Source organism: Gobius niger (genome assembly GCF_951799975.1).
Source record: "Gobius niger genome assembly, chromosome: 1".
In the NCBI taxonomy this organism is placed as follows: Eukaryota; Metazoa; Chordata; class Actinopteri; order Gobiiformes; family Gobiidae; genus Gobius; species Gobius niger.
This window is the reverse complement of record NC_136852.1, coordinates 73,767,743-73,780,411: the sequence shown is the minus strand read 5'-3', so window position 1 is coordinate 73,780,411 and position 12,669 is coordinate 73,767,743. Positions and strand designations below refer to the sequence as shown.

Here is a 12,669-nt window from a genome sequence, read left to right as displayed (position 1 = left end):
AGACAAGAAGAAGAAGAAGAGGAAGAAAGACAAGACGAAGAAGAAGAAAGACAAGACGAAGAAAGACAAGACGAAGAAAGACAAGAAGAAGAAGAAGAAGAAGAAAGACAAGAGGAAGAAGAAGAAGAAAGACAAGAGGAAGAAGAAGAAGAAAGACAAGAGGAAGAAAGACAACAAGAAGAAAGACAAGAGGAAGAAAGACAACAAGAAGAAAGACAAGACGAAGAAGAAGAAGAAGAAAGACAAGACGCAGAAAGACAAGACGCAGAAAGACGAGACGAAGACGAAGAAGAAGAAAGACAAGACAAAGAAAGACAACAAGAAGAAGAAGAGGAAGAAAGACAAGAAGATCATCAATCAAGAGAAGGCGCACAAGGTGCTTTCCAGTAAAAGCATCAATAACAACAGTAAATAAAAACACAAAAGAGAAGGAGATGAAGAGGAAAGAGAAGGAGCTGAAGAGGAAAGAGAAGGAGAAGAAGAGGAAAGAGAAGGAGATGAAGAGGAAAGAGAAGGAGCCGAAGAGGAAAGAGAAGGAGCTGAAGAGGAAAGAGAAGGAGCTGAAGAGGAAAGAGAAGGAGATGAAGAGGAAAGAGAAGGAGATGAAGAGGAAAGAGAAGGAGCCAAAGAGGAAAGAGAAGGAGAAGAAGAGGAAAGAGAAGGAGATGAAGAGGAAAGAGAAGGAGAAGAAGAGGAAAGAGAAGGAGATGAAGAGGAAAGAGAAGGAGATGAAGAGGAAAGAGAAGGAGATGATGAGGAAAGACAAGGAGATGAAGAGGAAAGAGAAGGAGATGAAGAGGAAAGAGAAGGAGATGATGAGGAAAGACAAGGAGATGAAGAGGAAAGGGAAGGAGATGAAGAGGAAAGAGAAGGAGATGAAGAGGAAAGAGAAGGAGATGATGAGGAAAGGGAAGGAGATGATGAGGAAAGGGAAGGAGATGAAGAGGAAAGAGAAGGAGATGAAGAGGAAAGAGAAGGAGATGAAGCGGAAAGGGAAGGAGATGAAGAGGAAAGAGAAGGAGATGAAGAGGAAAGAGAAGGAGATGAAGAGGAAAGAGAAGGAGATGATGAGGAAAGTGAAGGAGATGATGAGGAAAGACAAGGAGATGAAGAGGAAAGGGAAGGAGATGAAGAGGAAAGAGAAGGAGATGATGAGGAAAGGGAAGGAGATGATGAGGAAAGGGAAGGAGATGAAGAGGAAAGAGAAGGAGATGAAGAGGAAAGAGAAGGAGATGAAGCGGAAAGGGAAGGAGATGAAGAGGAAAGAGAAGGAGATGAAGAGGAAAGAGAAGGAGATGAAGAGGAAAGAGAAGGAGATGAAGAGGAAAGAGAAGGAGAAGAAGAGGAAAGAGAAGGAGAAGAAGAGGAAAGAGAAGGAGATGAAGAGGAAAGAGAAGGAGATGAAGAGGAAAGAGAAGGAGAAGAAGAGGAAAGAGAAGGAGAAGAAGAGGAAAGAGAAGGAGATGATGAGGAAAGACAAGGAGATGAAGAGGAAAGGGAAGGAGATGAAGAGGAAAGAGAAGGAGATGATGAGGAAAGAGAAGGAGATGATGAGGAAAGGGAAGGAGATGATGAGGAAAGGGAAGGAGATGAAGAGGAAAGAGAAGGAGATGAAGAGGAAAGAGAAGGAGATGAAGAGGAAAGAGAAGGAGATGAAGAGGAAAGAGAAGGAGAAGAAGAGGAAAGAGAAGGAGATGAAGAGGAAAGAGAAGGAGATGAAGAGGAAAGAGAAGGAGAAGAAAAGGAAAGAGAAGGAGAAGAAGAGGAAAGAGAAGGAGAAGAAGAGGAAAGAGAAGGAGAAGAAGAGGAAAGAGAAGGAGCTGAAGAGGAAAGAGAAAGAGAAGCTTGTTGCCTTTTGGCTGTGTCCTGTGTGGAACCCGGCAGTGACTCCACATGCTCTTTTATAGACACATTGTGGACTTTACAAAGCTGAACCTGTGTGGATGATCTGCAGACACTTCTGTACCAGGGAAACCGTTCACAAACATCTCCGAAGGCCCTGAAGGCTCGTCAGCCCCACACGGCTAAGAGGAGCTCTGGAGTCCGGCCAGAATATTAAACAGACACGGCTGATATGAAAACTGGCTCGGACAGAACAGGCCGTGTCGTTTTTAGTAAACACGGGCTCTAATCCCAGCACTTAAAGCCACACCGCGGAGCATTCCAGGTTCATGTCGCGCCGTCACCAGATTAACTCAGTAAATAAACCTTTCAGCGACTCCAGATGTTCTCCTGAAGCTCAGAGACTCAGACGCTGCTGTTTCACTGCATGAACAAACCTTTTTATTCTCTCTCTTTCTAGGGAAATGTTATGTGCAGGGCTGGGTACTGTTAAAAAAGTTTAGACACGAGCACTTTAACGATACTTGGTTTTCGATACCGATACTTGTTGACACCGATACCTGAATGGTCATTTTTCCGAGACTAACACTAAAATATTTGGTGGCAGATAATGTGTGGAAGATCTGCACATTTACAGTATTGGCATGTGTGTGAAAAATGGGGAGTCAATTGGGGAAAATAAGGGGAAAAAAACTGGGGACAGATTTGGGAGAAAATATGATTGAAAAAAAATTGCGAGAAAATAAAATTGTGGCAAAAATCGTGTAAAAAAATGTGGGAAAAATTAGGCAAAAACTACTTTTAAAAAAATTGGCAAAAATGGGGGATGGAGAAACTTTTATTTGACCTTTGTTTTAGGGATGGCCGATATTTGTCATTTTTTTCACATATCGGCATCGATCCGATATTGGGAAATATCAGCCGATTGTTTAAAGTAAAAACATGTAGCTTAAACCTTTCTTTTAATACATTCATTGTGTCTTCTTGAGTTATAAACTTTTTCTGGTTTCTTTTTAAAAGACACTAGGTTGGAACAAACAACGGAAGGCGTGGCCACACTGACAGGTTTATTGCTTATGTCAGTGTGGCCACGCCTGGGAACTACAGCTTTCCCAATAAGAGACGCATCAGGCACGTCGGGAGACGCCTCTGACGAAGACGGAAGTGGTTCCTTGTCCGTCGAAACGCGTAAGGTAATTGAACAGCTTTTGTTTGTTCCAACCTAGTGTCTTTTAAAAAGAAACCAGAAAAAGTTTGTTATGTAGCTTAAACAACATGGTAGGCTACATGATTAAATAAAAAATACAATAAATAGTAGCCTGGCATACTCCCAGTGTCACTGTTTCCCATTAATAGAGGACATGGGTGAAAGTATAATAAGTAGGTCTGAGTAAATATTTAGCCAAAAACAAAATGACATTTCACTCTAACATTGCATTTGGTCTTTTTAATATTTTTCTAATAAAAAGGTTTGTTTCCTAATGCTGGGTGAGACGCGTCCAGGCACAAGACATTCCAATAATGAAACAATTTGCAAACTTTACCACATTTGAGCCTTTCTATTGATTTTTAACGTCGAAATAAATATCGGCAAATATCAGATATCGGCCACAGCAGTGAGGCAAATATCGCATATCGATATCGGCAGCACATTTTCATATCGGACCATCCCTACTTTATTTAACCCGTCCCACAGGAGAACCCATCTTTTTGCTCCATGTGGCCTGATCTACTCACTGTCTGTTTTCTGGACGTAGCTGGTCTCCACCACCGTGCTCCGAGTGGATCTGCTCCCGTCATCTGCAGCAGGAAAAACAGAAAAAAAAAAGATTTTGTTTTTGTAGCAAATTCAAATTCCAGAGTCAGTTTTTGTTTGTAGCTATATGTATATTATTACATGTATATAAAAGCGTATATAAAAGTGTATATAAAAGCGTATATGAAAGTGTATATAAAAGCGTATATAAAAGTGTATATAAAAGCGTATATGAAAGCGTATATGAAAGTGTATATAAAAGCGTATATAAAAGTGTATATAAAAGCGTATATGAAAGCGTATATGAAAGTGTATATAAAAGTGTATATAAAAGCGTATATAAAAGCGTATATGAAAGTGTATATAAAAGCGTATATAAAAGTGTATATAAAAGCGTATATGAAAGCGTATATGAAAGTGTATATAAAAGTGTATATAAAAGCGTATATGAAAGTGTATATAAAAGCGTATATGAAAGTGTATATAAAAGCGTATATGAAAGTGTATATAAAAGCGTATATGAAAGTGTATATAAAAGTGTATATGAAAGTGTATATAAAAGCGTATATAAAAGCGTATATGAAAGTGTATATAAAAGCGTATATAAAAGTGTATATAAAAGCGTATATGAAAGCGTATATGAAAGTGTATATAAAAGTGTATATAAAAGCGTATATGAAAGTGTATATAAAAGCGTATATAAAAGTGTATATAAAAGCGTATATGAAAGTGTATATAAAAGCGTATATGAAAGTGTATATAAAAGCGTATATGAAAGTGTATATAAAAGCGTATATGAAAGTGTATATAAAAGCGTATATGAAAGTGTATATAAAAGCGTATATGAAAGTGTATATAAAAGCGTATATGAAAGTGTATATAAAAGTGTATATAAAAGTGTATATAAAAGCGTATATAAAAGCGTATATAAAAGCGTATATGAAAGTGTATATAAAAGTGTATATAAAAGCGTATATAAAAGTGTATATAAAAGCGTATATAAAAGCGTATATGAAAGTGTATATAAAAGTGTATATAAAAGCGTATATGAAAGTGTATATAAAAGCGTATATAAAAGCGTATATGAAAGTGTATATAAAAGTGTATATAAAAGCGTATATGAAAGTGTATATAAAAGCGTATATAAAAGCGTATATGAAAGTGTATATAAAAGCGTATATAAAAGTGTATAAAGCGTATATGAAAGTGTATATAAAAGTGTATATAAAAGTGTATATAAAAGCGTATATGAAAGTGTATATAAAAGCGTATATGAAAGTGTATATAAAAGTGTATATAAAAGTGTATATAAAAGCGTATATAAAAGCGTATATAAAAGCGTATATAAAAGTGTATATAAAAGTGTATATAAAAGTGTATATAAAAGTGTATATGAAAGTGTATATAAAAGTGTATATAAAAGTGTATATAAAAGCGTATATGAAAGTGTATATAAAAGTGTATATAAAAGTGTATATAAAAGCGTATATAAAAGTGTATATAAAAGTGTATATAAAAGTGTATATAAAAGCGTATATAAAAGTGTATATAAAAGCGTATATAAAAGCGTATATGAAAGCGTATATAAAAGCGTATATGAAAGCGTATATGAAAGCGTATATAAAAGCGTATATGAAAGTGTATATAAAAGCGTATATAAAAGTGTATAAAGCGTATATAAAAGCGTATATGAAAGCGTATATAAAAGCGTATATGAAAGTGTATATAAAAGCGTATATAAAAGCGTATATAAAAGCGTATATAAAAGTGTATATAAAAGCGTATATGAAAGTGTATATAAAAGCGTATATGAAAGTGTATATAAAAGCGTATATAAAAGTGTATAAAGCGTATATGAAAGTGTATATAAAAGCGTATATGAAAGTGTATATAAAAGCGTATATGAAAGTGTATATAAAGGCGTATTTACCGGACTGTGCGAATCGGTCCGTCTTGGTGACTTGGCTGAGCGTGTTCCCGTCGGCCGATTTCTCCAGTTTCCTGATGACCACCTCTCCCGTCCCCCCGGGCCCCCCCGCGCCCGCCCCGGGGGCCCCCCCACCTGCTCCCGCTCTGGAGGAGGAGGTCTTCTGGGCGTCTCTCTGCTGCCGGAGCTCCTGCAGCCGGCTCTCCCTCTCCTTCTCCCTTTGGTCTGTGGAGGAGGGAGAATATCAGAGAGAAGGATCGATCTGCATCTGTGCGAATACTATGAAGGTTCACTTGTGTTTTTATTATTATCAAAGTGTTTTTATACACTGAATTTGTATAACAGAATTTTTGCATCTGTATTTCACCAACCATATTGAAAAAATTCTATCATTCAGAACAAACAATGTTAAAACTGTTAAAATTCCTCTGTATATATACTGTATATATACTGTATATATACATAGGACACATGTAACTACACAGTTGAGATGTCCAATGCTAACTGTTCCATGTAAACCAATGGACGCTGCTAGGCTAGGCTAACCCATAGAAATGAATGAGCGTTGAGCTAACATTCGCTTATTCTTAAGTTTCTATAAAAACGCTGGTCCTTTCACCCTGGTACTAGCCTGGGTAACACCAGACTAAAATCACAAGTGATATTTAGTCTGGGGTCACCAATTCATGTTCTGGTAGGAGAGGTGTGGTTTACGATCGTCCAGAGCCGTTTATAGATACGGACGCATCTCGTCATAGAAGGGGGCGTGGCTTCGCCGAGGGGGAAAATAGAATCTTTAGGGAAACTCAATTGTTCACTCTTTTTAGCCATTTTCTGGTGGAATATCAACTTATTTATCACATACAAATAAAGTCAAGAGTAAATCGGGCCCATTTGGATATTTTCTCACAGCAGATTGTTCAGTAGAAGTGAAAAAACGGCAGTTGTAGCTAGCGCAAGCTAACCGTTAGCATTAGCATTATGTTAGCATTTTCCGTTATTTATATATTTATGGGCTGTTGAACCACTTTGCTCCTCTCCATGTCGTTGTATCTTTATTTATTAGAAAACTATATTCATAATTCAATACATGTTAAAGTAATTAGATAATAAATAATTAGAGAAAGTGATTTTTTCAAAATTGTTTTCCCCCTTAACTGTTTTCAAACATGACCATATATGGACAATTCCAGAGATGCGTCTGTATCTATTGTGCTGAATGTCTCTCATGCGTCTGCACGAGCCACAGCCAATCGTATCAGCGTATGAGATGACGTATGACGTACCCGCAGTAAACTTTCGAGATAAATTATTTAGAAGAAGAAGAAGAAGAAGAAGAAGAAGAAGAAGAAGAAGATCTTTATTTATATAGCGCCTTTCACAGACATAGTCACAAAGCGCTTTACATGAGACAATTGTACATTCACTCCATACTGGGTGGTGGTACGGTTGTAGCTTCAGTTTCCCCTGGGGGAGACTGACAGAGGCGCTTTCGCGACTACACACGTCTGCGCCAACGAACCCTCTGACCACCACCATACATTCACTCACACACATCCTTCATCGTGGCCTATTGTGCATGTTTTTAGTGGAACCGGAGAACCCGGAGGAAACCTACGCAGACACGGAGAGAACATGCAAACTCCACACAGAAAGGCCGTCCTGGTGGGAATCGAACCCGGACCTTCTAGCTGTGAAGCGAGAGCGCTAACCGCTGCGCTACCGTGCCGCCCTAAAGCTTGATCTAAACTTTTTTTTTTATCCATAAATAAACTACAAGCTTCCGTATATCCATGCGAACATTTCAGCCGTGGTCCCCAGGCTGCTGTGCAGTTCAAATGATTCGAGCTGCACATCAGTCTGACGTTAGCCAGGTCACCCGGGTACAGACCAGTGATCAGATCCTACACTGTAACAATGGATGCATCTAGTTTTACAATTTTATTCTGGGTTTGAGTACTTTTAGCTCTAGTTTGACTTTTGGACGTGGTCAGTTCCTGGCTCCGCTCTGGGAGCTGATTGAGTTTGAAGCAGTTTCAATATGGTGGTGAAATACAGATGCAAAACATTCAGTTACATAAATTCAGTGTATATAAAACACAAATGAACCGTCATATAATACGTATCGATTCGATTTGTAGTTAATAATAATGACTTATGTGGCGAGTCTTAAAATCACAGCAGAGAGTTTCCCACAGTGAGGCTCAACGCAGCCGGTCCAAAGGGTTTTGAGGATCTGGACTTTACGTGTGAAGCATTTGTGTTGTACTTTTACTTTACTGCATTTGAAAGTTAAATACAACACTTTCTACATTTCCACAAAGGCTCCAAAGTAAAAAGTTGTTCATGTGTTTTGACACCGGCTCACCACAGGGAACAGACTTTGTCCCCGTGGTGTTTCCGTACAGAGGGGGGATTCGGGTGTAATTCTGGAGCTCTTCACTTCCTGTTTTTGGAGATTCATTCATGTGTTGAGTCGTGCACACGCGTGTATCACTGGACTGAGTCGTGCACACGCGTGTATCACTGGACTGAGTCGTGCACACGCGTGTTTCACTCAGGGTGTCACATACAAGTGCGAACGACCTCACGCTAACAGAGAAAAACGGTGACAGCAGGAAGTTACACAACTGTTCCAATGCACATACATGGAGTCATGCATCTCCCACCGCACGTCTATGGAAAAAGTCATCACGCCATGCCACTCACACGCCACGCACACGCCAGTCACACGCACACGCCACGCACACGCCACACACGCCACAGCGCCTCCTACCCATCTCCTCCTGAGTGCAGCCCAGCGCGGCCTCTACAGGAGCAAGGTCAGGGTTTAATGAACGTTCATCACGGAGCAGGCGGCGCTTACGGGGCGAGCGTGACCGTTACCTCGCTTCCTCTTCCGCAGATCCCTCATGGCGGCGCGGATCAGGCGTCTCTCCTCGAAGTCTTTGGACTCGTCGAGCTGGACAGAAAGCAGACGGGATGTTGGAGACGTGAGAATGTAAAAAAAAAAAAAAAAGGAACTATTTCTCAATGACTAAAACTCCAGCTAAAGCTCAGCGACTGAACTCTGGAGGTTCTTAGCTTTCACATGAGGAATGGTCTGGTCAAACTTGTGCCTGTGTCCGTCTGCAGCTCAAGGCGACTCATTGTAGTGCCTTTTGTAAAGCACTAAGAGCTCATCCCACATGACCTTAAACTTGAATTAAGGGGAGACACTACAGGCAAAACTCAATTTTTTCAGTTTTCAGGTTTTGGGCCAAATTGGTCTCTGAACATACGAGCTTTCACTTGGAAACAGAAAATATGCCTAATCTTCACAATAACATGTTTAAATATTGCGCTGATTCAATGTTCCCCCATAGACTTATATGGGAGAATGCAATTTCAAGGGCCTTTTTCTCAAAACACATTTTTCTGTCATTGTGGCGACAGGATCGATAGGATCTAAAGACTTCAAATTTTCCAGCCTTGGACTGAACAATATTTGGAATTTTTTATTTATTTAATCCCTTAAGCCCCATTTATTGAGTTTTGAAAGTCAAAAAAATAAGGCAAAAATTACATTTTTACAATTTTTTCCACTAAAAAACAGTTTATTTTAAAACTAAACAAGAAATCCAAAATCCCTTCTGAAAAAGTCTTGGTAACTCATTCATCAATAAAATGAAGCCATAAATTTGAATGTAGCTCTATCCATTATTCAGATTTCGTCGCCAAAAAGATGGGAAATTTGGGGCATTTTTAGGCATAAAACACCTTGTTCTTTTATAAAAAGATAAAATGACAGAAAACTTGCAAAGTATTTTTTTCTCACATTTATGCCAGTGATCGACAGCAAAAGTTTCAAATTGAGATCTGTAAATATACATTTTTTCCCTATTCACCTGCAGTGTCTCGCCTTAAGCTCTTAACCCCGCGTTAACAGAGCACTTTCTCCCGTTCGGCTTAACCCAAATCTAAAAGCCTCTTGACAAAGGCGTATTGAAAAAGTGTCAGAAGAGCGACAAAAACAAGACGTAAATGAGGATCACAACGCACAAAAAAGCCACAAAATCATGACAAAAACGTGACAAAAAAACACCAAAAATACAACGAAAAAGTGATGACTGACTGAGGCGTTGCTCTAACCCAGGCAGTGTTAATTTTGACATAACATATTTTAATTTCGTTTTAGTCGACGAAAATGTAATTCGATTTTAGTCTAGTTTTAGTCGACTAAATTTAAGACTAATTTAGTCGACTTTGCATTGATAATATTGATGATAATCATATTTAATGTCGTTCCTCTGCTTCATGGAGCTGCTCCACATGAACAAAGCTCAGAGCTGATCCTTTGGCAGAGAATTTACCTGATCTGAGGCTCTTTCAGACGCTCAATACAAGTTTGGATGATTTTAGTCTCTCCTTTTCATTTTTATTTAGTCTTATTTTAGTCGACTAAAATATCTGGACATTTTAGTCATAGTTTTAGTCTCATGAAAAACTTTTAATTTTGTTTTAGTCGTCAAAAATATCACTTTGACTGAAATTAAGACAAATCATTTTAGTCGACAAAATTAACATTGATACCAGGGGTGGCGAACAAGCGGCTCTCGAGCCGAATGCGGCTCTAGGCCAATCAGAGAGCGGCTCTTTGCTTGATTGGATATGTTTAACACAATGCGGCTCTTTGAACATATTTCCCATAAACTGTAACAGTCTTTAAAGAGGGGGTATTATGCTTTTTTCAGTCCCATAGCACCAGTCTATATCACACTACAATGATGACAAACCTTCTGCTGGTCTGTAAATGCAGTAAATTAGAATAACTGCCTTGTATAAAATGTCTCTCTCAAAATGGCTGTAGTGAATGTCTTGAAATAGGCCTCTGTCTCTTTAAGAACTTCTGAGCCTTTAGACACGCCCCCTCCACACGCTGTCTGTGGCATCAGTGGGGAGGGGGTTCTGCTGAGGAGCAGTGGTCGGTTACTCGGCTGGTGACGAAAGCTCGGAGGCGTCTCCAGGAGGTGGGGGCGTTCCTAGGAGGACTCAGGCAAACCTATCCCTAAAATGGCCGCCATCAGAGTTTTTACAGATGACTCAAAAACACGTGAATGTGCCAAGGCAACACTTCAGGCATGTTTTTAATGAGGGAGTGACATAATAACATGATGGAAAGCTTGAAAAAGTCCATTTTGCATAATACCCCCCTTTAAATAAAACGGTCACATTATATTTAATCATAATAAACGACCGCCCCTGGATCACGGTGCCTTTGTGGCTCTTGGATCAAGGCTGAACATTTCTTGGTCTCTGACTTGTTGGCCACTCCTGCTCTAGCCTATAGGCTGTAAGCTCCCGTGGAGAAGCTTTTAGATTTGGGTAAAGCTGAGCTTCTTGAAAAAAGCGTCTAAATAGCGACGGAAATGAGACGTATTTCAGTCTCAAACGAGGATGAAAACAAAACAGCAAAAAAGTGCCAAAAATGCAACTAAAAAAAAGCGCTGAAAAAAAGACAAACTCACTGAGGCTGTTCTGCAAAACCTCTAATGATCACAGAGTAAACATCTATGTTTGAGTGAATCACCATTTTGTCCAGCAGCTCCTCATCCTCGATGGCGGCCAGCTGCTCCGGGGTCAGCTTCTCCGGGCGCTCCTCGGGTTTGGGCTGAGCGCTGGAGCCGTTGGGCAGGTCCGGGACGGGACATGCCACCTGCACCGAGGGCGGGGCGGGGAACGCCGGCTCTGACGCCACGATGGGCTCGGTCTCCATCTGCCAGAGGAACAGAGGAACGTTAGAGGAACAGAGGATCATCAGAGGAACAGAGGAACGTCAGAGGAACGTCAGAGGAACATCAGAGGAACGTCAGAGGAACATCAGAGGAACATCAGAGGAACAGAGGAACGTTAGAGGAACAGAGGAACGTCAGAGGAACGTCAGAGGAACATCAGAGGAACGTCAGAGGAACATCAGAGGAACAGAGGAACGTTAGAGGAACAGAGGAACGTCAGAGGAACGTCAGAGGAACGTCAGAGGAACGTCAGAGGAACGTCAGAGGAACGTCAGAGGAACGTCAGAGGAACAGAGGGTCGGTCAGAGGAACAGAGGAACGTTAGAGGAACAGAGGATCGTCAGAGGAACAGAGGATCATCAGAGGAACAGAGGAACGTCAGAGGAACATCAGAGGAACGTCAGAGGAACATCAGAGGAACGTTAGAGGAACAGAGGAACGTCAGAGGAACGTCAGAGGAACGTCAGAGGAACGTCAGAGGAACGTCAGAGGAACGTCAGAGGAACGTCAGAGGAACAGAGGGTCGGTCAGAGGAACAGAGGAACGTCAGAGGAACAGAGGATTGACAGAGGAACAGAGGAACGTTAGAGGAACAGAGGAACGTTAGAGGAACAGAGGAACGTTAGAGGAACAGAGGAACGTTAGAGGAACAGAGGAACAGAGGAACGTCAGAGGAACAGAGGATCATCAGAGGAACAGAGGATCGTCAGAGGAACAGAGGAACGTTAGAGGAACAGAGGAACGTTAGAGGAACAGAGGAACGTTAGAGGAACAGAGGAACGACAGAGGAACAGAGGATCGACAGAGGAACAGAGGATCATCAGAGGAACAGAGGATCATCAGAGGAACAGAGGAACGTTAGAGGAACAGAGGATCGACAGAGGAACAGAGGATCGTCAGAGGAACAGAGGATCGTCAGAGGAACAGAGGATCGTTAGAGGAACAGAGGATCATCAGAGGAACAGAGGATCGACAGAGGAACAGAGGAACGTTAGAGGAACAGAGGAACGTCAGAGGAACAGAGGAACGTTAGAGGAACGTTAGAGGAACAGAGGAACGTTAGAGGAACAGAGGATCGACAGAGGAACAGAGGAACGTCAGAGGAACAGAGGATCGACAGAGGAACAGAGGAACGTTAGAGGAACAGAGGATCGACAGAGGAACAGAGGATCGTCAGAGGAACAGAGGATCGTTAGAGGAACAGAGGATCATCAGAGGAACAGAGGATCGACAGAGGAACAGAGGATCGTCAGAGGAACAGAGGATCGTCAGAGGAACAGAGGATCGTCAGAGGAACAGAGGATCGTCAGAGCAACAGAGGATCGTTAGAGGAACAGAGGATCGACAGAGGGACAGAGGATCGACAGAGG

The 12,669-nt window shown here is 40.9% G+C and overlaps 1 protein-coding gene across 1 annotated transcript in view; it reads right to left on the bottom strand.

Moving 5' to 3' along the window:
- The window catches only part of LOC306959846 (uncharacterized protein), an 82,154-nt gene that overhangs the window by 18,232 nt on the left and 51,253 nt on the right, over positions 1-12,669 (bottom strand). The window contains exons 6-9 of the mRNA XM_079552074.1: positions 11,095-11,280; positions 8,412-8,487; positions 5,529-5,750; positions 3,580-3,642 (exon numbers count right to left, since the gene is read on the bottom strand). Coding sequence (XP_079408200.1) covers positions 3,580-3,642; positions 5,529-5,750; positions 8,412-8,487; positions 11,095-11,280 — 547 coding nt within the window. The remainder of the gene's footprint in view (positions 1-3,579; positions 3,643-5,528; positions 5,751-8,411; positions 8,488-11,094; positions 11,281-12,669) is intronic.